The 25,477-nt window shown below is 39.6% G+C and overlaps 1 protein-coding gene across 2 annotated transcripts in view; it reads left to right on the top strand.

The window, feature by feature from the left end:
* The window catches only part of nup98 (nucleoporin 98 and 96 precursor), a 101,783-nt gene that overhangs the window by 26,709 nt on the left and 49,597 nt on the right, over positions 1 to 25,477 (top strand). For both annotated transcript variants that reach the window (XM_048229241.1, XM_048229240.1), the window contains 8 exons: positions 8,032 to 8,214; positions 9,660 to 9,799; positions 10,581 to 10,688; positions 12,140 to 12,323; positions 12,473 to 12,639; positions 17,423 to 17,563; positions 17,654 to 17,780; positions 19,413 to 19,505. In XM_048229241.1, coding sequence (XP_048085198.1) covers positions 8,032 to 8,214; positions 9,660 to 9,799; positions 10,581 to 10,688; positions 12,140 to 12,323; positions 12,473 to 12,639; positions 17,423 to 17,563; positions 17,654 to 17,780; positions 19,413 to 19,505 — 1,143 coding nt within the window. The remainder of the gene's footprint in view (positions 1 to 8,031; positions 8,215 to 9,659; positions 9,800 to 10,580; positions 10,689 to 12,139; positions 12,324 to 12,472; positions 12,640 to 17,422; positions 17,564 to 17,653; positions 17,781 to 19,412; positions 19,506 to 25,477) is intronic.

Genomic DNA, 25,477 nt, shown 5'->3' with positions numbered 1-25,477 from the left:
ACTTTATTGGTGAGTGACCCAGTTACGGTGTTTAAGTACCATAATTGTTTAAAACTATTTAATTGTTATCGATAGCAAGTCACACATGTCTAGGCCATCATAAACTTGCTTGTCATCTAGGCCCCATCAAACACTTGCGGGGGGAAAAAACTGCATTGTGTAACAAGAAAACTGCAGTTTTTTTCTGCAGTAGGCTAGGCATAAAAAAAAAAAAAAAGGTTTGGTTCCTGTTGGTTGCCAGTTGAGGCCATGGGTCGGTAGGGATTTTTTTATTTTCCCCAGTGGCGGTAAGGGATGGGTAGAAAATCAGTCCCTCCAGGATTTCACAAGGTTTTTTGAAACTGTTTCGACCTAAAATGCCTGGATGGAAGTTGCGGTGTTTTTAGCTGTTTCTTGTGGAGAAATTGCGGGAGGAAGTGAAAATTGCAAAAATAGTTGTTGTGTGTTTTCTTTTTTTTTTTTTTTAACAGTAAACAGTAAGGATTACAGAAAATCAAAGTAGGCCTACTTTATTTGTGAAAATGCTTTGACTGAGGTAATTCACAAAGCAGTATAACCTTTCGTAGAACTGTCCAAAAAAGACAGTCACCTTAAGAGATGGCATCATGTCATATGTTTCAATACATTCATATATTTTGTAATTCATATTAAGTTCATATCTTTTTAATAATTCATAGTCTGTGGCCTGCATAATTACTAATAGCCAAGTAAGTATCTAGTAATTTCATATTGATGTAAACTATTTGACTACACTTCTGTTTAATGTCATTACATTGGTGGTGTACGTCTAATTGCCTGCCTGCCCCTTTAAGGGCGGAGAGTAGCCTAATTACATTTCTGAGTCGATTGGAAGGCTTGCATCTCACTGTGTTCGCCTCACAGTGTAAATCACTTTTTGCATAGTGCATTACGATATGTGGATGCAATTGGGAATGTCTTCTATGTCATTAGTTAAAATAAATGTTAAAAAAACAACTCGAATGTAATCATTCTTGGATCATAGAAGAGGTACTGTAAATGTCTTGCAATTTTATTAATTTCTATGATTTTGGTAGCACTACTCAAACTAAGCCCACAAGCTAGCAAACATGACATAAGCTAAAAGGACATATCCAGGTAAACGTTTGCCAATGGGTTGCATAGCCTGCTCAAATGTCAGTAAACCAAGTAGGCCTTAATTAACTTACTTTCATAGCCTAGGTAGGTTAGCAACACCAGGTTGAGAGATGCAAGTAAGCAGATCATTAACGTTAGCCTTCTATTTATTGTCATCAAAACTGCAGAGGAACGAACACGTTAGGGCAGTCTTTGGTGTCATATGCAGAAGGTGCAGAAGTAAATGTGCTATCTGGCTCAATATTCTGCGCGAGGGACTGTTGTGGTAGGTGAAATTTCATGGTGAAACTACGATGATTGGTCAAATTTGCGAAAAAGTTGCGGTGTTTGTACAAAATTGCGAGTGCCTTGGTAAGTGACGAAAACAATCGCCTTCGTGAACAGCTGTGCATAGGCTACTTTGTAAAAAGAGAGAATACGCTCATCCCTATACATAACGCAAGGGGTAATTAATGTAATTATAGTTCGCCTGTTATTTCTTCCCCAAGCTCATAAAATAAATGCGGTCGGAAACCGGAACCCAAGAATTGTTTTTTTTTTATGCCCTACTGCAATATTTTTGTGTCACATATTGCATTGTGCACTACAATGTAGGCCTGTGTTGTCAGTCAGGGTCGACCTATTGGTCTTTTTTTATTTGCACAGCTTTATTAGAGCAGCTGTAGCCTATGCCTATTGGTATTGGTAGGCCTATATGTTTTACACTAGTGTTGCGCGGGTTAAGGTTTTTTAACATCCGCACCCACTCGACCCTCAAAAATATGCGCTAATTAACGACCCGAACCCGACAAAAAAAAAAGCCAATGTGCCTACAAAGCCTAGGCTATCCTTGAGGTAGAGACCATGTTTTCTTATTAACTAGACATTAAAACAATAAGAATTTGCCCTGTAGGCTATATGCTTCAACAAAGTGAGTTGTTGCATAGGCTTGGCTCGCTAGCATGTTGGATTAATTGAATCTGAATCTAGCTTTATGGGCTTAGGCTAGGCATACTGAGTAAATAAACTGAAAGATCCTTAATTCTTATTGATGTACTTAAAGGTAAAACACAAGTAATAGAGAGCCGAAGTCACACCCTTCTTCTTCCGGTCCATGGGACCTTTCTTTCAAAAAAATATGAACGGGAGTTAATGGAGAGAGAACAATTATTTTTTTGGTCCAGTTTGAATTGTGCCAAGAATTTCACATATGATGTGTGAATTTAAAAGATAATTTTTCACGTCAAGAAAGTACTGTTGTTCGATAGACTTAAAAGTTATGTTGGTTTTATGAGAATCCGCTCCGTGGACTACATCTCTCGTCTCGAACAATGTACGTCACCAACATAATGAAACGATAAGATTAGCTGTTATGCTAGTGAATGGTTGCATCTTGCAGCCTGCTATGTCACTTAACAGTATCTTATGTACAGTCTATGGACGAATACAACTTACCTGATGTGTTTAATCCTCTGACTCATGGTATTTTCATTGACAAGGAAAGCCCAATTAAGACCTGTTGCCCGTATACTTGTACAATCTAGTGTGGCTGTGAATGAGCTAACGTCACTAGCACGACTGATGCGTTTGTAGTCGTTGGAATTACGATCTTTCACAATGTTGTAATTCAATAATTACGAAACGAACTGCAAATGTCTTTGCATGAAAAATTGTCTTTAAAATTGACAAACATCATATGGGTAATTCAAGGCACAAGTCAACCGGGACCAGAAAATAATTTCTTTTTCGCCATAGACTGGGCGCCATACATTTTTTTGAAGGATAGGTCCCATGGTGGCTAACGGAAGGGGCGCGACTTCGGCTCTCTATAGGCTACATCATGTAGCCTAACATGAACACACTCTCTCCGCGGGCGCGCAAACACACACATTGCCACAGATACAAGGAAGTTTATCGTCACATGCATATAGTTACTGGAAGTAAGAAATGCAGTGAAATGATGTCTGGTGTCAGCCTATTTGTGCAAAGTGGGGGGGGTAAAAAGTGCAGTAGAAGAGGGGTTTAGTAGATTAAGTGGCAAGGGCTGCATAAGAAAGGTAGGGGAGAATTGGGGGGGGGCACCAACAAGGAGCACCCAAGAGCAACAGGGGCAAGGAAAAACTCCCTTACCAAGGAAGAAACCTTGGGCAGATCCACGGCTCAAGGGGCTAACCCAACTGCCAGGGGTCTTGGTGTGTGTGTTGGGGGGGATGACAGGGGAGATGGGATAGTGTGCTGTGTATGTGGAGAGAGGGCAGTGTGCAATATGTGTGTTGGGGAAGCTTCCTCATGACACAATGTGCTGTGTATTGGGGGGGGGGGGCAGTGTGCTGTAAGTATGTTGGGGATGTGTGTTGGAGAAGCTTCCTGATGAAATAATGTGCTGTGTATGTAGGGGAGGGGGGCAGTGTACTGCAAGTATGGTGAAGGGACTTACTATTGCAAGCAGAGTACTGTATACATGTATGTGAGTGAAGATGTGTGTGTGGGCGGGAGGGGAGTGTAGCAGTGACTGTGTGTGTGGGTAGGTGGGGGCAGTGTGCTGTAAGTATGTAGAGGATGTGTGTTGGAGAAGATCCTGAAGACAATGTGCTGTGTATGTAGGGAGGGGGGGCAGTGTGCAGCAAGTAGAGGAGGCTTACTGTAGCAAGCAGTGTGCTGTATGTGAGGTGATGACAGTGATGTAAGTGTGTGTGTTGGGGATGAGGGTGAGGTGGGGGGGGGGGGCAGAAAGGCTAGGCAATCAAGGACATGGGTAGATGGAGGAGAAATCAAAAATAATAAATAAAAAGTTCTATGGAGATGTGCAAAAGTTGGAGAAAGACAGGTGTTTGTGTGTGTGTGTGTTTTGACGTGTGATGAAATAAGAAAATAAATAAAAGGTCTGTAGCATAGGGTGAGGGATGTAAAAGTGCTAAAAGTCTTGTGTGTGGGTGGGGTGGGGGTGGGGTCCATGAGTGCTGAGGAGTGAATGAGTGCAAAGTCAGTATAGTGTGAGTTCAGAGTTCGGATGGCCTGGGGATAAAAACTTCGCTCAGTCTCTCAGTTCTGGCTTTGTGACTACATAGGCGTCTTCTTGATTTCAGCGGTAGGAATAATCCATTGTTAGGATGAGAAGAGTCCTTCAGAATCTTTTGGGCTCTTAGAAGTACTCTTCTGGAATAGATATCTTGTAGAGCAGGGAGTTGAGTTCTTATAGTACGTTCAGCTGAGCGCACTACTCTCTGCAGAGTACTACAATCTCTAACTGTGGAGTTCCCATACCAGGTGATGATGCTACCAGTTAGAACACTCTCAACCGCTGAAGTGTAGAAGGCCTTCATGATGGATGTAGAAACTTTGAATTTCCTTAGCTGACGAAGAAGGAAGTAGAGTCGTTGTCTGGACTTCTTCAGAACATATTGAGTGTTAACAGTCCATGTTAAGTCTTCAGTAATGTGGACACCAAGGTATTTAAAACTTGTGACTCTCTCTACAGGTTGCCCGCTGATCATTAGTGGGGTGTAACTGTAGTTCTGCTGCTGCCTTCTGTAATCCACTACCATTTCCTTGGTTTTATTGATATTCAGTGTTAAGCTGTTAGATTGACACCACTGTGCCACCTCATCAACCTGATCCAAGTAGGGCTGTTCATTGTTGTTACTAATCAGGCCCAAGATCACTGTCATCTGCAAACTTGATGATGGAGGTATGACTACTGTTGGCTTTGCAGTCATGTGTGTAGATGTACAACAGTGGACTCAAAACACAGCCTTGGGGAGCACCAGTGCTGATGGTTAATGAGTCAGATGTCAGACCCCCCACTCTAACCACCTGTCAAACGGTTGGTGAGGAAGTCAAATATCCAGTGACACAGGGTGGTGTTCAGTCCTAAGGCCTTCATCTTTGTGACCAAGGTGAGAGGTACTATTGTGTTGAATGCTGAACTAAAGTCAATGAACAGCATCCTCACATAATTCCCATTCCCCTCCTGTGTGTTCAATCGGATGTGTTCAATCGGTTTAAACCCGTGACATCTGTCTGTTGCCTAAACTTTACATTTTTATGAACTGAACCAGAAATCTGTCTAATGACAAAGTTGAAAATATCATTATAGCATGCATCCACAAACTTAACAAAACTGCATCGGCTACTTAATGCAGACGCAGGCAATAACTTAATGCAGAGGGTTGCAGTCAAGCACCTGTGTGAGGGGGAGAGGGGAAGAGAAGATGGAAGGTCTTGTAGGTTAATCCTATCTTAACCTGTTTTATGCAGGGTGTCCGCGGGTAACGGGTTGACCCACGCAACACTATTTTACACAGCTGTGTTGGAGCAGTCTGAAATCCGTGTAATTAAAACTGGTTGTGTTGTCATAATTGTTGTGTTGAGTGAATACGAAACACTTAGCTCTTTCTGTTTAAAATATCGATAAATATCGTTTATCGCCAATCAGCCCCAAAATATTTTATAGTATAAGTATATGTACTATTTTGATCCTGTTAGGGACATTTGGGATATCAGTGGTCCATATCGCCCAGCCCTACCTCCGCTTAATCAAACGGTAGTAATGACATTGAATAACAATGTGAATTTCGGTGACTCATTTCGATACTGCATGTTATTTATATATTTATTTTTTAATACAAGGCATCATTGCATGTCATGCGCCATCTCTGACGTCTTGCTCTGATAGCACCACATCCAGATACAGTTAGCTAACATAAATACTAGATGTATAAGCTTAAAGCAGAGGGGTGCACAACATAGGCTAGTGGACACTTTTTGACAGCTCTGGCGACCCCATGCAGTAACTAGTAGATTTGGGTCTTTCAAGAGGGGTCAAAAGGCATATCTGTTCAACATGCGTTTAGTTCATTAAGCGCTTTGTATGCGTTATGGCTTATATAGTATTGTTTATTTTCATTAGGCTGTTGATTAATTTGACGACGTTTGTTATTGATATTCTCTTTAATGTAGTCTTACCATGCTTATTGTTGTTATATTATTGCTTTTTTCCTTCATTTTTATTGTTTTATTTCATTAGGGCATTGATTGAATTGACATTGTTGTTTATTATTGCTGTTCTCCTTAATGTAGCCTAATGTAGCCAGACATGGAAAGTATGAAATTATCATTTATCAATTATCATTTTGGGGCAAATTGAGGGAATATCAGAGAATTTTGTTGCAGCAGATAAAAATTTACTTGCCAAAATACATTCATATAAATATTTACACATCTATCTATCCATACTCCAATAACTTTGTAGCAGAAAATACAAGTACATTAGAGGGCGTCCTCATTTTTGCACCTTTGTCCTCACTTTTAGACAAAAGTGTAGTCCTCCTTTATTTTCATGGAGAGAAGTATTGGTAAGAATATCAATAAGAAGAAAGAAGTGGATCTATACAGTGCAACCCTTTCTGTCATTGCGTTTTTTTATTTTTTATTTTTCTTCCTATTTTTAAACGATATTCTCCTCGATTGTCTGGCTGGGGGCGCGTCCCGAGGCACATGATGCTAGAACCACCCCACTGCCACACTCCCCTGCCCCTGACACCAGTTGTTCCCCACTGACTGGCCAGCTCATCTACACACCCCACTATCCCTGTGGTGTGTGCCTTCTAATGTCTAAGTGCATTAAAAGGTGTGGAGCAGAGAGGAGAACTTATTCAGGTCTCACCTCAAGCACCGCCCTCGCCCTACCTATGGATTGATTGTGTGCAGCCTCTAATATGAGAAACATTTTAAAAAGAGGTGCTTCCATAGCTTTCTGGACAGCCAGCAATGTTACTGGCGCTTTGGTGTCGCTGTCCGAGGTCCGTCCATAGTCCTGATCAGCAAACTGACTTTTCAGCGTTCGTATGCAGAAACAACACAGGACAGCTGACCATGCTCCTAGAGCTCTAGTGTCTGCTAAGCCTGTTCAAGAGTGGGCTACCGAGTGTCGCTCATACCAGGAGAATAATCACTGCCCAGTGCTCATGGAATTAATATTGAGTGATTTGTACTTGTTGTATTTGTCTATGTGAAGTACTTTGAGTTGCCTTTGTGCTAGAAAATGCTATGTATAGGGCTGTCACTTTTGTAAAAAAAAATCCTGTTCGATTTTTGAGACGTAAATGTTCATTGAATCGATTGTAAAATCGATTTTTCATGTTTAAAGACGTTTACATTTTCAACGGAGAATAAAGGCCAATTCACAAACAACTAACAGGCATTAGGACGAACGTAAAGAGGGTGCTTGTAGACACAAGCCAACAATATTTCTGATGATTTATTGGCGTTTATTGTTTAAGTTTCGTGCCTGCAGTACTGCTGCAGGCTTCAACGTAGCCGTGTCTGTGTTTACGATTAGAAATGTCAAACAAATTTCGCCTACGTAAAACTTCGGTTGCACAGTTTGCATAGCCTACCGCTTTGTTCTTCTCCATAGTTTGATATACCAAAAATCCGAAGTACTTCCACATCGAACTCAAGTTATTAGGCCCCATCACTCGTCTCATGTCGCACAGGTTAATCGTAAAGTGACAGCCCTACTTATTTACTAACTTACATTGGGATGAATTATGCTGAAACAGTACATCATGCAGCCCTAAACCCTATTCACAGTAATCAAATCTGGTCAATTGCCGTATTTTCCAGACTACAAGTCACACTTTTTTTTCCATAGTTTGGCTGGTCCTGCGACTTAGGTGCAACATATATATATATTTATATGTATGTTTTTTTCCCTCTTCATGACACATTTTTTGACTGGTGCGACTTATACTCCGGTGCGACTTATAGTCCGGAAAATACGGTAAATGTACCTGCATGGATGTCATATACCCTATACAGTTGCCTATTTACTTTTGTTTCGCCTGTCATGTTATTGTAAATCAACCTGTAGAATATGTAAACAAACATAAGATGAGAATGCATTTTACTAACTAATTCTATTTTGGGTTTTAGGTGGGCTCTTTGGATCTAGCACTTTCAGTCAGCCAGTAACTTCAGCCACCAGTAGTGGTTTTGGCTTTGGCACTGCAAGTGGAACATCTAACAGTCTATTTGGAAGCACCAACACTGGAGGAGGTGGTCTCTTTTCACAGCAAAGCAATGCCTTTGGTACCAACAAACCAGCTTCCTTTGGCAGTAAGGCTCTATTTAGTTTCTTTTTAGAATGAATTGATCACTCACTCACTCACTTCGATGATGCAAAAGATAACTATTAGGAGAGGCACAACACCAAGTAAAACTGTATAGTGCAATGCAAATTTAGAATATCATTCACTTTCTTAACTTAATATTTTGATACATAGATGTTTGTTATTTTCCCAAGGGGATATTCATTTTCACATATCAGTGTATGTTCATTGCAAAAAAAAATGTTAGGTAGGCACAGAGCCACTCAACTCAACATTAATTCCCTACACCAGCCTGAAGTACACAGTAAGGAGAAACATTACATGATATACAGAACATAAGTCACAACACATACTGAATCTTAACAACAAGGCATAGGCCTAATTTATGCTTTTATCAATTTTTAGTCTAGTTTGAGTCACAATCCTGTTTTGAAATTAAATTAAATATGTAAACCTAGTCAACTACATTGAATGTCTGGTTGAATACTAATAGACACAATAAAAAAAGCATTTTCTAAAGCCAAATAGTATGTCAAATAAATAAAAGCTTTCTTCTTATAGAGTTAGCCTATATTACAGAAGAAGGTTTGAATACAGTGGCCAGCAAAGAGGAAAAAATATACACGCTTATCTTTCTGTTACAGTCTAGAGTTCCGCATAGGCTACATTGTGTATAATATGATTGTCACTTGGAGGAGACTTAGAGGTTGGTAACACTTTATTTTAAGGTTCACATGTTAGCCACCAATACATACCTAATTAATACCTGTATTAGTGACTTGTAAGGCATGTGTTAGGCAACATTAACCATTTCTTAGGTGTGTATTCACACATTTCTTGTTCATGACGAATTAGGCCTTTATTATTGATATAATCTTAATAATGACCTTGTAAGCCTGTATCTCTACATACTAATTAGTAGTAAGTACCAAAATAGAATATGCATAACCTACTTGTATACTGTCTGAATAAATCCCAAATAGTAGTTGTAGAATAAGCAAGTGTATGGCTCAACCTCATTGCTGCATTTCACTGCCCAGGTTGCTGTGTGAAATGGCACTTAATAACTGGGAGATTGGCTCCCATTTTAAAGTGGAAACTGGTTCCTTGGTAGCAAGCACATTATCATCAGTAATACCTCTGCAGAATGTACTTATTAGAATTGGTTCCATATTCTAAAGTAAGGCATTATTTATTATTATTATTATTATTATTATTATTATTATTATTATTAAGAATTATATAATAGGAACAGTCTAGACTATAACTCCTGGTCAATACAGACATTCTTTACCCTTAATACATTGCTAGTGCATACATTGTTCATTCAAAATATGGTCCCTGTTCTAAAGTAGAGGCTCCCAAATAATTCAGTTTCCATATTTAGTTGATTTGCCTCATGATTAGATTGTTTGCTATAAGCATCCTTATAACCCTGTCATTGTATTTTAGCCTTTGGGACCAGTACCAGCAGTGGTGGACTATTTGGTGCAACCAATACCAACTCGAACCCATTCGGAGGCACCTCTGGGTCACTTTTTGGGGCATCAAGTTTCACTCCTGCCCAACCAGGGACAACACTTAAATTTAATGTAAGTAATGTTTAATCTTTTGTTTAGCATTTAATTATTTAAAGGAATACGCCACCCCTAGGTGAAATTGGGTCACTCCCCGCAGTCCCTAGAGTTGGATGAGTGAGCCAAAGCGTTTTATAGCCGACCCAGCCATTGTCCTAATCTAGAAATGGCCCGGTTAGCTTTAGCTTAGCGTAGTCGCTGTAATCCGGCGATATCAGCTAGCATGCCGTTGCAAAAGTGAATCAAATAACTCAAGATTTTTTATAATTATTTCTCATAACCTGTACATTCACATCGAGTACAAATATCAATGCAAATTAACACGAAGGGATTTACTAGACCAATTTAGATTTGGAACTATTTTCGGGCATAGCACCGGCAAAGCAACGCTGCCAGGCGCAAAGACATCACGCAGCATCTGTAAACCCTAAACTTCCCGCAATACACCAGCATGACTCAAGTTTTCTGCTACTAGGCGGACACTGACAGGTGGGCTTTCTCTAAGAGTTCTAATGGCAATGAATATGGAAGATTACACGATAGACGAAGACCTTATTTGATGGATTAGGCTGGCTATGGTCCTTTATCCTTAGGAAGGGTAACAAAAGTACTCCCCTGGTAAACCTGCTATCCAATATTTTGGAATACTGCTCTTTTATTAAATGGTGGACAGACCTTCCTTGCATAGAATCCACTGCCAAAATAGTATTGGGACAAGAACCGTTCCAGGGTGGGAGTTTGTTAGAAATTATGATTTTTATATTCTGTTTAATGACTGGTTATTTCCTTTTTTCAGCCCCCAACAGGAAGTGACACCATGGTCAAAGGTGGAGTGACAACCAGTATCAACACAAAACACCAATGCATCACAGCCATGAAGGAGTATGAGAACAAATCTTTGGAAGTAAGAAATCTTTGAAAGAATAAGTGCTGCCGCGATTAGTCTACTTAGTTGTCATAATTGACCATGAAAATTAGTCAACAGCATTTTGTTGTAGTCGACTAAAAAAATTTTATTCGTCGTTTACTATTGACCGTCTTTATTTTTGGTATCCCGTATATGATTATTAAAGAAACGCCGAGCTAGTCTGTACTGTTTATTAACTCTTGAGAAGTACAGTGACTACTTAAGTGTTAATACATAATGTTTTTGAACAGTTTACTTAATGAGCTTCTAACAAAAGTAGGCTTATATTGATGTGAAGGTTAAGGTGAAATTGTTTGGCACAGGTAACATTTTATGTTTTGTTTAGTTCAAAATAAAATGGACTCAACAAAATAACACTTGATTTTTTTTTTTTTAAATAGTCATTTAGATTAGTTGATTATTCAAAAAATTATTCATTAGAAAATTAGCTGTTAGTGGCAGCACTAAAAAGAATGTCTCTTGAGTATGAATTTCACTCAGGTCTGATTTCAAAAGTCTACGATATTTTAATTCCATGTCGACTGAACAGAACAAGTGACCGTGTAAAATAAAAAAATTCTTTGGCATTTTTTTTTTTCTCCCCGCATCATTCAGAACTGTTGTTTATCTCCATGATTGCAGCAGTAGGAGGTAGATCTTGGAGCATATAATGATCCGATCTTGGAGCATATAATGATTACGTGACTATCTGGACTGGAGTAAAGGCAGGGACAAGGGTAACATTTGTCAGTATAAATGACAAAATGTGTGCTAACAAAAGCACAGTAGATTGAAATTACAATTGTGATTACAAATGCAATTAAAATAGCATAATAATGCACCTATGAAAACATGCACTGTGATGCCCTAATTTTATTCAAAAAAGTGTTTGGGAAAAACAGTGTCACCATTTTAGAAGTAACATATTAATTATCTGTGTTTACACAAAGAAACACCAAAATGTCCACTCCAACTCAAATGTTTAACAGTCCATCAGACACAGTTCAATCAAGATATATCCAAAAGTTTTACAGTTGTCCAACATCAGAACCTTTCAATGAGCGGCAAGCAATCATTTAAAAGTGTCATGGCTATTCAGTGCAAAACAAATTACACAAGAATATTTTTAGAAATTGGTGCATTTGCCACAAAAACCTTAATTAGTGTGCATGCTGAATGCATTACACTAATGTTCTTAAGTTCCGAATCTTATTTTTATTATTCCCATTAGCCCACTTTTTTAGGGCTTTGCTCAAGGGCACTTCAGCCTCTTCCTACTGGTCGGGGTTCGAACCCCCCCGTATTACGTAATATTACAATCGTTTGGAAATTATTGTTCAAGTGGAGAGTTAGCTAGGGTTTTTTTTGTGTTTCCACTGGCCTAAAAGGGAATCTTAGCATGCTGTTTAAAAAGAAAATATATATATATATTGCCATGTTTATTGTAGGAACTCAGACTGGAAGATTACCAGGCGGGTAGGAAGGGTCCCTCCAACCCTATGACAGCTGGTACTGGAGGTCTGTTTGGGACTGCCGCTGCTGCTACACCCAGCACAGCTGCTGGGCTGTTTGGCTCCTCGGCAAACAATACAGGCTTCTCCTTCGGACAGAATAAGACCACATTTGGAACTAGTTAGTATTCATTTTCCACCTTTTTTGTGCACAAACAGAAATCTCATTTGTGATATGTCCCTAAAGCTCAATAATGATTTAATTGTTCTGATTAACATGTACTTTGATGATTTACTTTGTAATAGTGTGTCATTATGCACTCTTGGCAGGTACAGGTGGTTTTGGTACAGCATCAGGCAGTCTTTTTGGTCAGCAGCCACCTCCCCAACAAACTGCCAGTCTCTTCAAGCCCTTTGGCCAAGCTACAACAACACAAACTACGGGGTTTTCTTTTGGCAATACCAATACTTTGGGACAGCCCAACACCAGCAGTATGGTAAGCAACCACTGAAAATGTAGAACTTGGACATTTGCACTTAAAGGGATATTCCACCATTTGGGGAAATACTCATTTTCCACATCCCCGTGAGTTAAACAATTGAGTTTTACTTTCCCCAGTTCATCCAGCTGTTCTCTGAGTCTGACAGTAACACTTTTAGCTCCAGCTCATTGAATCAGATTAGACTGTTAGCTTATAGCAGAGATGCTAACGGTCTAATCTGATTCAATAAGCTGGAGCTAAAAGTGCTACTGTCAGACTCAGAGAACAGCTGGATGAACTGGGAAAGGGTAAAACTCAATTGTTTAACTCAAGGGGAGGTGGAAAATGAGTGTATTTCCCCAAATGGTGCAGTATCGCTTGAATGTGCTTTCACAAGATATTTTGTACTTCAACACAGATAATTGTGAGACTAGAATGTAGAGAGTATAGTTTGACAGTTGACCTATTTCAGTTTCTATATGGTCAACCAATTAGAATTGAACCATCACCTCACCTTCCTCCAAGTTGATTTTGGGATGGTGGTAACTACACAACTTTACGATAGTGGTTAACGCTCGTTAAGTTGCTACTATGGTTTTGGGAAACACTAACGTAGTGGAACGATGCATTGACTATGTATGTTCCAAATATGAATGTAATTCTGCGGCATAAAGCAGATGTATTTGTTTATTGTACAGAAAAATAAAAATGACATGTCAAGTAGTCAATTGACTACATTGCAGTCAAGAAGTAGGGCAAATTAATTTACGAAACCAAAACGTGGGTCATAGTTGTCTAAGCCTCTATTAAGTAGCCTGTTAAAAACGCCGCCAGATAGTATTAAATCGGCAACAACATTGTTTTCAGCAGAAGCCTACCCAAGGCTACAGATTAATTCTGAACAGTTATTTCTCTACTGGCTCAATTATCACACCACTGTTTTGATTTATGAGTTGCACTGACAATAATGTAGACAGCAAATTAAGATATTTTTTACGATTTTTCGATTTTCGTTACCACCGTGTAGTCAAGCCTTAAGCCATACCCAAGTAGCCTAAATCGAGGTAATGTTTAATTATGCATGATTTTATTTTGTTATTGAATTCGTAGGCTGGGATTACTCTCGGCAACAATTATGTTTAATGGTAGATCCTGCTTTTTCAGAAGGGACCGCGAGGCAGAGCGAAGGTGGTAGAGCGGCACAGTGGCTGAAAGTGGTACTAAAGCTTCACGCAGCTTCACGCCGCGTAATTGGCGAATGAAGTGGTCATTTGAAAGCGATGCCCACTGTATGTTCAAGCAGTGACGTGGTTTAATTCATGAGGTAACGTGAGTCAGACAGAAGATGGGCCTGTCTTTAGTTCCTAAATTATTACCAGACAATACTCTCAATAGTCTGCCCTAATTCTGAAGCAGTGGCCACCGTTACAAAATGAAGAGGAAACACTGGGAAGAAAGTTAATGTTTTAAATAGGCTACATCAATACAATACATAATATGTGAATAGAAACTGGACGGGCCATAATAACCTGACTCCTTGTTAAATTGCAAGTTACTCATTGTTAAATTGCATTGTGAGCGGCAACACAATTCCACATTTCATGTGCACTGATTTCATTCTCATGGTGATCTGTGTAGTTATAATTATGACCGCCGTGGCGGTCATATATGTTTAGTCAGATTTTTTTTTTTTTCTTTTTTTCGCATGTCCAAATTTCCGTCAAGGATTCCCGGGACACTGAAAGACCGGGATACACGAAACTTGGTGGGCATGTAACCCCCTGCTGGACATGGATAGCATGGAACCATCGGTTTTTTGTTTTTGATCTGTAGCCCCCGCTGTACTGGACCCCTGAAAGGAGGGTAGGGCAGACACAGTTTTCTGTGAATATCTTGAGAACCGTGAATATGAGGGCCTAGGATGACCAATTTTTTTTCCGTTATGTTTGCCTCCAGGGGGTCATGTTAACCCATTCCATGTGCACACATATGCATAAACAGATACACAAAGACGGCACACAGATACATTTACCATCGGTTTTCGCTTTGAGTAATCATAATTTTCAGTATGACACATACTCACACAGTAGACATATGTATGTGCATAAACAGATACACACGCATGCATGCACATGCATGAAACACACATAGACATATGCAGGCTAACACACAAGCACACACAAACACACACACACACACACACACACAACACACACACCCACACACATAAACATAAACTTGTACACGCACACATGCACACAATTCAAGAATTTTTCCCCACATCTACTTCCTGAATTTTTTGGTCAACGATACCGGGACACCAACCACCGGGGCACATGAAATTTGGTATGTATGCCCCCCACTAGACTTTTTACGAAAAATTCCCCTGTTTTCGCCTACCTGAACCGTGGCAATGAGGGAAGAATCTTTTTATGGTATGTTGGTCTCAAGGACCCACATCACCATTTCCCCATAATCACTCATTTGTGATTTGCACATGGTAAAAAATGAAAATGCAATATTATTCTGCTTTAATCGCCCCTATCTTCAGTTAAGATGTTCAGAACTGCACCAAATTGTATGTGTATGATTGACCTGGCATTCTCTGGGGGTATGCCAAGTTTCTCAGAATTTCATCCATGGGGGTCTAAAAAAAATTAGGTTATGTGTACATTTAGTGACTGTACACTCATTGGCCTGTAGATGGCGGTGCACACATGCACACACACACAGGCACCCACATACTATCGGTATTAGAACGGCCGATACATAATTACAAATTCAGTAGGATTAAAAGAAAGCCAAAATAAATATTTATCATCATCATGGCTGCATTTTCAGTATTGGCGATAAGTAGTCGTTTGTCCACTAGATGGCGCATCGTTGCAGTGAGACATAATTTTGTTGGAAGTTAAAAGTGGGTTGGAAAAACAATGGACGCTTCCTACAAGGACTGTAATTTACCGCAGTGAACATCTAATAAGGATAGGATGATGTTCACATGAAGTGTAATTCCCATTTCTTCTTGAAGCCGAAATAAATCTGAGGATGTTTATCGGACATGCTTGGTTTTTACTGCAGGTACGTTAATCTTGTAATATCAATAAGGACCTAGGTAATGTTACCGTTAGCGTTGGTTGAGTGATGGAGGCCAATTTGATTGATTGCATTTGTAGAAAACTATAAATGCAGTTATACCAAGCAAATTGATAGCAGCACTGTTTGTATCTTTCGACTGTCATTTATTGCACGTGCTACAAAATCATTCTGTGCAATGGAAGATTTACCAACGTTACAATCGGTCTGATACAGTTTTGCCTATACGTCGTGAGACCGAGGCCCTGTTTATTTTGTTTTAATTTCGTGCAGGGTGTGAGAGGGGAATCGATGTGCTTTGATTCCAGCTTGGTTGTTGTAGTCTGTGAAATTAAAAAGCACGTGTGTGTGTGAAGTATCCAAACAATGACACCTTCATTTCATTATGGCTGCTTTAGCAACACGCCTTAACCTACTGTGTAGTGGGTCCCATTTAGAAGTGGCTACTTCATTCAAGGCTTTCCTTGACTCATGGAGCTGCGTGAATTTTATTACAACTTTTCGCCACGATATGGCAGTTTAAGTCCGCTTGATACTGTAAGGCGTAAGCCATTGGTTTCCAAAGGAGATTTTTTGAGTCGCCAGCATAGCCTATTGACAATTTATGTTGTAAATAGGCCTACCTTATAATCCTACCTGTAGCTTAGGGAAGCTAACAGCTTTCTATTAGGATCTAGTTTGTTAGTTACAGTTTTGTCATAACTCCCTGATGCATTTTTGCATTTAGAATAGCCAGAGCGTGTATATCTCAATCGGAAAATTAAACAATATCGGGTGCCTATGGACTAGGCTGGGTGAACCCAGCCTGATCTGCCCGCTATTTATTTTTTGATTTCTTAAAAGATTGAGCTTGGTCTGATGAAAGCCAGACTAGCCATGGACCTCAGTTACACAATGCAAGGGAACATTAATCAGCCTATATTTGCACGAACAATAACGGACTAAAGCTCTTCAACTTTGGCCCGTTAAAATGTGTATGAACAGTCTAGTGACTCTTTTCATCAAGGCCCATTTGGACATGCCAGTTATTTGCACCACTGGTTAGATGTAAAACAGCATTTCGTTTCAGACTACTGTTACTTAATTTGTGCATTGACAATAAAGTATTACATGAACTAAAGATGGCTAAAATCTTATGTAGAAGAAGAAACATTCACAAAAAATCCATCCATCCAAAAATGACCTTTGTTTTTGATAGCTGTTGAAAACTGCATGGAACTGACAGATGTTTTTGTTTATAAATACATTAAAAATAAATAAATAACATTATGCTGATACCTTTTGCTTTTCCCAAATACAATGTAGCCTACAGGTGTAAGTGACCTTTCATCAATCCAGTTGCAATGGATGAACTGTGATGAACTGCCCTACTTGTGATTGTTTAGAGATTTTAAAGGTTTTATAACAATGCTACATCTTCTTTTGCTATTCTACAATCTATTCACCTTTTCAGCACCAGTAGGCTACTTTCTGTGCAGCCGCACACACACACTCAGGCATGCCAAACAAGCATACACAAAAGTTTCAAGAGTTGGGGATGGAGTAAAATATGGAGACAATGTTATGCGCTATGCGGTACATCTAGTTAGTGATCATCTACCACTGCTGAGCAATGAAACCGTATTTGCTTGTGGAAATGCATTGTTAGATATATAATAAAGTTTGTGAGATGCACATAATTCTCTGTTGATTTCTCTTATAGGGCTTGTTTGGTAACACAGCTGTGTCTCAGGCTGGAGGCCTGTTTGGGAACACTGCAAACACCAGCACAGCTACAGGGTTTGGTGCAAGTTCAGGGCTCTTTGGCCAGACCAACACTGGCTTTGGTAGCGTTGGCGCACAGGTAAGATTTAAAGTGCACATCTGATCTGAATGCTTGAGTTGTAGCTTAATATTAGTGTTCTTTATGTGTGCGTGTTTTGTTTTGTCACAGAATTTGTTCGGTAACAAACCTGGTGGTTTTGGGACAACCACTACAAGTGCCTCGTCCTTTGGACCTGGACTGTTTGGAAACAAGCCTACACTTACATTGGGCAATAACACAAACACTGCTAATTTTGGTAAGTCTATTGTCTTTTCTGACTTTTCTAGCAGAAGGGTGTGTAACACCGATCAACATACAGGGCTCTACACATTTTTTTTCCAGGAGCAATTTAGGAGCACTCAGACAAATCTAGGGGCACAGTCAGTTCTGTACTTAACTTACACATAATGTAACTTTACACTGCAGCTAACAGTTAAACATGCCAGTGCACCAATTGCGAAGATTAAGAATGACAACATTTACAGGAAACAAGATTTTAAAGAACATCAGTGCCCACTTTTATTTTCAGTCCGTTCTTTTTTTCTTTTTTTTGTTAATGTAAAATAATATAATGCATTGCCATATTTGCATTTAGCCTGTACATTAAGTAGACCATCCTGCCAAATGTAGGTCCCTAGGCCAAATTATTTAATTGTGAATCCACCTGTAGCTAATCCAAATATGCCCATGGTGACCCATCTGACTGCATACTGCCCAATACTACTACTAAAACCATGAATTTTCTCTTGCACAAAACCCAACATAGTCTAATCAATGACAGTGTTTCCCATTCATTGACTTATTTGTGGCGGCCCACCACAATATCAACATTGACCACCACACAATGATTTTCCAGGTTGTACTAAATTGTGGTTAAATCTGGTTAGCATCATAACTATAACGCTGCGCTAATTTGCTAAAAACTGTTGTATTCAAGTTAATTCTGCAAACCTACCACCACAAATATAGTTCTGTGGGAAACACTGAATGATATTTATATTTATTTGAAATATCTGCATTGATGGGGGCACTAGGCAAATGGTATGCATACTTTCGTTTTGCACTTCATCTTATATTCGGTGTAAAACAAACAAGCATGCGTGGAAGCCTCTACCTTTTGAAGAAAACGGGAGTATTACGGGAGGCTACTTTTGTGCCTGTTCGCTACAGCTATATTTTGCATATTGCAGCCAATATGTCAAATGGGCTAAAACATCTTGGCTGGCCGCTTTTTCTGTGCACCCTTGAATTTGATAGAAGCAACTAGCGTTGTGCCTAACAACCCCTTAGCTGCTCTAAAATCAGTGTAACCTAAGCCTCTGGGCTTATTGCTTAAATGACATAGCATGTTGACCAGGCACACGAACTGACCGTGAAAATAACTGAAAGTGCAATTTTTAAGTGCCATTGATAAAAATTGAAAGTGCAGACTTGTTCATGCATGCGTCACTGATTCGACCCAAAGCGGCAACCGAGTTATGATAAAATGTCCAGATAAAATGTCCAGATAGTGAGTTTTCGATTTCATTTCCATTAATCACAGAGTTCCCAAAATTTAATTTCGTAATTAAAAAAAAAAAAAGCTAAAAATGTAATATTACGTTTTTGGCACTCAATGAGTTAAGAATATGTGAACATATATATGTTAACAAAAGGGAACTCTTGAAACTCAGAACAGGTCTGGTGGTGGGCCACTATAAGGTGCTTCTTTGTTAACAGGTTAAAAATAAATATGAGAAAATTGTAAACCATTGCAAGTACTGTCAAAGTTCTGGCAGTGGTATAAATTCACATACAGAATCACAAATTTATGGAGAAATTGAAAGTAACCCGAAGATCTGGATAGTTTGTTTTTTGACCAACATGCTCTCTGTTTCAATGTGTCAAGGTTTTGGTGCCAACCCAACTGGAGGAAGCCTCTTTGGTAACAAGACTGCAGCGAGTGGGCTAGGCACAGGCCTTGGTGCTGGCTTTGGTGCAGGTTTGTGCAGATATTCGTTTCATTCAAAAGCATCCACAAATTTGTCAGTAATGGACACTTTGGGCCCTATCTTTACAGTCTAAAATGCATGGTCACTGGCGAAAAGCTTATTTAAATTAAGTGGAATGACCAGTCCACATTGGGAGTTTTTTTTGTTATCAAACGTCGGGTGGATGACACAACAAGGCGTTCCTAGGTTTCTTAAACAGTCATGGGTGTGTTTTTGGCCGTAACATTTAAACCAATGAGAATTGGTTCCCTTTAACATTCCCTTTAACAGCGCACAGCGCAACTTCAAAAAATGCATCAGTATTTTAGTAGTCAGCAGCGCATTTGAAGAAATCTTCTTGCGAGACTGTATGGAACAGTAACCCATGCTTTACTAAAACCTACAGTGGGTCCCTGTTAAGTTTGGACGGGTTCCTTCAGGAATCACGCACCCCATTTACTCAGCAGAAATGGCACAAACTGCAGTTGACACAAACAACCACAAGGTGTCACTTTGGAGTTCTGCCACTACTATTTTTGATACGACTTGACTTACTGCTTCCATGATGCATTTTCCAAGTCAGTAGAACAATCAGAGAAAGCTGAGCCATTACCAAACATATATGATAATACAATAGCGTGAGTTTATATATCTTATACCCTATTTGTCACGGTTACTTATAGATTTGATAGTGTAACGATAAAGCATGAGACTTTCAGCGGGGGTAATCGGGATCTTAAATTGATCACGGTAGTTTAAACTTACACTTGACAAAACATTCTAATATGAAAATGTAGATGCAATTGTTAGATGGTGCAGCTCCTTTAAGAAATCACCGTGTGCAGGGATGGAGAGAGAAAAGTGAGAGGGATATGTGTTAGAACTTAGATGCGTGTGGAAAGTGCTGTTGAGACTGGAGCGAGTCATATTCAAAATAATGCAAAAAATAAATCCGCAGATAAAACCAATTATCCTCATTCATTGCAACCGCAGCATGCCTGCTTGCCGACGTTCAAACGAAAAATATATCAAAGCACCTTTTAGCTTTGAATGTAGCACAATTTAAACAGCTTGACAAATGATTTAGCTAATTGATTATAGCCTGTACAGCAATTGCTGAACATTTACCTGTACAAGTACATTGTTAGCCTACAGACCAATTTCCATAGTGCACATCTTATCAACAGTTTGAATGTCGTGGTGTTTCTGCATTGACAAATACCGTTCAGCACAATGATTCATGCCCAATTAATTTCCCCTGTTAAAGTGCCTTTGTTACACTATTTGGTTTCATGATGTAGCCTATGATAAACACCATATGGCCAAATACTCAGCTAATGTTTTAGGCTATACAATTTCCCCTCTTAAAGACAAGCTGGTGTAGCTTATTAGACTAGGCTACTATTAAAATGCACCGACAGTAGCCTTGGTTATGTGTAAAAATAAGCTATCGCATGATTTAATGCCGCGTAAGTTCATGCATCTGTCAAGTTAGGACAGGGCCTCGCACCCCTTGCGGCCCGGCCCTGCAGCTCCTCCTAAGACGGGCGAGGAAAAAAGTTAAAATCGCCGATAAACCCCGGAAAAGTTGACAGGTTTGTTTTCGGTCCCAGTGATTATTTGTGAAATTGTGCAAACGACAGCCTTTTCAAGGCATTTCAAGGAAGGAGTCGTAGCATGCAAGCTCCCAAATTGACCCAGTAGACAGAAGGCATCAATAGCCTAAATTGTTGGGACTGGGGAGGGTCATCGCGTTTTTTTCTCAATCACTTTGGAGTGTCATAGAAAAATGTCTTGCTGGCGAGGGAGGGTCACGCCTTTTTTTTGACTAACGCTCCCAAAACTCCTCCGATAGCCCCTTAAATAAATAACGAACAGTCCCTAATTGATTATAGCCTGTAGGCCTACACCAGCAATTGTTGAACATATACCTGTACAGGACATTGACAGTAGCCCAGCCTAACAAGCAGATGTTGCAAAAGACACAATTAATCAGAAATAAATAATGTAATCTGCATGGCTTTATTTAACAAACTGCAAGCAACAAGAGGGTTGAGTTTGCTGTGAGGCCAAACCCCAAGAGCAGAGCCTATCTGCTAAGGCACTCGATAGGCTATAACGAGCTGTGTCGCCTGGAAAGACAATAAGATGCTTTCTGAATAGCACAGCTTAAGACTGCTCTGGTCATCCCATACCCTCCCCCACTTCCTGTAGCCTACCATTATGACTTTGCCGCTTTTGGGACATTCAGCTTTTTTTTCATCGTTAAGCCCCCTCCCACCCCCTTCTTTCACAAGCAGTGGGGAGCCTGGGCACAAAGTAACACTTTTGGTAGACAAAGGAGGGTTCTCCGCTTCTGTCGTTTGGCCACAATCCTGTGCAACCAGGCCAGGACAGATATTTTAGAGCAGGGGTGTCAAACTCATTGTCATAGAGCCACATCATTGAATTTATAGGTTACTGAGGGCCACATAATCGGCTTAACATGTGCATGGTGCAACCATGAAATCGGTATTGCAGTATGGCTTATTCAAAATTGGTGTGTAATGGTCCTAACCACTTTAAAACAGTGTGGCTGAAATAAAAACAAACAGCCTACAACAGTAACATTTTCAAATGCAACTTCTAGGCCTACAGTATTAGTTAACAACTGATCAATATGCATTCGTGGACTGACATTGATGAGAATAAACTGCAGTCAATAATGTGCATAACAATGTCCATAACACATATCACCACTAAAATTAACTGTGGCTAAGAAAGGTACTGTGTGTGTGTGAGTGAGAGAGAGAGAGCTATGGTAATGCATTAATTCCCACCCACCCCCACCCCCCCCAAAAAACAAATTCACGCTGTACAATATTTGTCCGTTTCCGTTTTAGGTCCGTGCATTGCAAAAAAAAGTAGCCTACAATAGTGTTAATTTTGTCACCTATTTTTAATTTAGTCTTAGTCTTGTGACCTAAAATGTCCTTTTAGTCTGTCATATTTAGTCATTCAAATATCATTTTTTGTTAGTCAAGTTTTAGTCGAATAAAAGTCTTCATTTTAGTCTAGTTTTAGTCATAAGAAAACTAAAGGTATCTTAGTCTTAGTCAGTTTTAGTCAACACATTTTAGTCTTTTTTTATAACAAATTATTTCTGATTACCATTTGAGTCAAATAGTGTTTCACACATCTCAATTTTTCCAACAATATTGTGTGTCCACAGGGCTACTTTCGCCTGTTATAATTACTCATTCTGATTTTTTGTCAGTCAGTATGTTTACATGCACAGGTAAGTCGAGCTACAGTTATAGCTCGGCTGGGATTTGACCATAGACAGTAAAAGATTTGACTGGACCACTGTCATATTCAGAGACCAGTGTTTCTCAAAGTGTGGTCCGGAATCACTGGTGGTCCAAAGCTATCAAGTGGTCCGTGAGCAGACGTGGTAAAATATAATATAGATGAGTTGTTGGCAATATTGAACCAACTTGTATGTAAAAACAGTTCTGCAACACTGTCTATGTAAGATATGCCAGTTTAAATCATACAGTATGAATCCACACAATAAGCAAAGTGCAAAGACAATAAGCAAGGTGGTTCAGTGAGTAGGCCTATAGTGTAGACTAATTATAGGCTACTGTTGAAGTAGGTCTAATCTTTTTTTTTTTTTTTTTTTTTAGCTAGGGTTAGTTAAGTGGTCCTGAAACTGAAAAAGTTTGAGAAACACTGTCGAGACCAAAGTATTAATGTTTTACTCCTTTAGATGGCGATATGCTAAAACACAACACATTCCCCAAACAGACTCTCCATCTTAGCCATAGCTAACTTTTACAGCGAACTTTCCATATTAGCTTACTTGCTAGCAAACTTTGCATCATCAGTCTAACTAGTTAAATAGTTGACATTACATGATGAACATTTTTAATATGGACATTCTGGTGGATGTTAATTTGTATGAGAGAAGCTTCAACTTCTGGGTATGTAGCATTGTGGCATAAAGCTTAGGTAGTTAGTTGGTAACTCTGGCAGAAATCTCCAGTGTTCTTGTTCCATGTAGTTTTAGGGGTTGCAGCCACAGGGTTGCAGCAACAGCACGTGGACTAGCCTACAGGAAAAGCTGTTGCGTATGAACTCATTCGAATATTTTGAAAACGTAACAGCTAGATATTCTGTCTTCTCATTTTGTAGACGGGAAATGAAGAGAGATTTTATCTTAGTTCTTATTTCATGCAAACATTTTAGTCTCGCCTTTTTTTAGTCAACAATAATTCATCTTAAGATAGTCTTAGTCAGTGTTTCAGGACTACTGCCGCCTCTGTCATCGCCTTGTCTTAGTCATGAAAAAAAAAGGTTGTTGATCTAACATATTTCCTCTCGTCTCGTCTGACGAAATTAACACTACCTACATAGCACAACAATATCCACATGCAATAATACAACAACAACGTCTACGATGACCTATTAATTTGGACAAATTGATACAGCCCTATAGTTACCTTTAGTTTTGTTCTAGCGCATCGTGATCGCCTGGCTTTAAAACAGCTGTAATCTAACGCTCTGACAAGCACACCAATTGCCTACCTTGTTCTTGCCCATCTGGAATAACTCCTCTAGCTTTGCTGTCTCCATCCTTTCTGTTTTCGTTGTTTAAACTTGTGATATCCATAACTAGTGAATTAGCCCAACATTGTGTGCTGATAACCATATATAGATAGCCGAGTAAAAGAAAACAACAAGTAGCCTAGTTGTGCCTGCGTGCGTATTCTGTCTTTAAAGTTGAATAATGTTCTGCACCTTTTACTAAAGAATAAAGAAAATTAATAAGACATCTGAGCTGCACCGGCGCCTCCTTCTCTCTAACACTTTTGGCTTTGGCTAAATATTTCTAAAATCATTTGAGTTTCACTAGTCACATGTTTTAACAAGCAACACTTCTTATTGAACTAATAACAGACGTGTGTCGAAAATTGACTTTATTTTCCATACGGAGAAATGACATATGCAGAGTCTACCAAGGTCAATCTTGCCAAAAAAAGCCCTCAAACCTGAAAACACATGAGGCAAAAGTGCAAAAAATCACAAAACTAACTAAACTAACATGCGCATATTTTTGTATTGCAATCATTGTAGCCTACAGTTGTAACAGCTGAACAGTCGCTTTTACTCCCCCAGTGATGCGCCATTATAAAGAACATTTAACGGTCCCAAAAACAGCTATCAATTAATCACCAAACGCCTTATAAACAAGTATTGCCAGGAGCAACACCTTGCAAAAAAATGATATCAATAGGCCTTGGCCTTTTATATATGGCTCTGCTCCTGCCTAGATTCGAACTCAGAACTGCCTGAAAGTTGCAGACCTGTTCTGATATAATGCGTGCATTAACCCACTCGACCGTCAGACAACGCCATCTGCTTCGAGTAGCCTATTGGGTAGGAATGTAGCCTACACTGGTTGCTGTGGCACAGTCTTGAGTGACCTAATTCGCTTTCCTTTGTCATATGAATGCTGTCATTTTGTTAACATTACTGTTAAGGAGATGCTGTAGGCAAAGGCTATATTTCAACCTCGTTAGTGTAGAAAAAAAAATCAGAACTATTCACAAGGTTTCTGGGCAGCATATTTATGTTCTGTTAGCAAGCGAACTTCTCATGACTACCGACAAAGTAGCCTACTGCCAGCTGACGAAGTTGTCATTTTAAAACATTACTGAGAGACGGGCACTGTACAATCAAGAAATCTTGCCACTGAATCCAAAACTATGTTAAACATTATGTACAAAGCTTAGGCTACAGTGGACTAGCATGTTGCAGGGGCTGCTAAAAACACAGAGAAACGCTGAAAACTCGGCCAATCACAGCCCTTGCTGTCGAATGCGCCGTCCGGTTCGACCGTGGAACGCCACAGCAGACTATGCTGCCCCCGAGCGGCTGCAGTTGTACTTACATTTCACCCAGCTGCGTGAATCACCTTGATCGTGAATGAAGTGTCAAT

This window comes from Alosa alosa, chromosome 20, assembly GCF_017589495.1.
Source record: "Alosa alosa isolate M-15738 ecotype Scorff River chromosome 20, AALO_Geno_1.1, whole genome shotgun sequence".
In the NCBI taxonomy this organism is placed as follows: Eukaryota; Metazoa; Chordata; class Actinopteri; order Clupeiformes; family Clupeidae; genus Alosa; species Alosa alosa.
The sequence above is the reverse complement of the archived record's forward strand: the minus strand, read 5'-3'. Positions and strand labels throughout refer to the sequence as shown.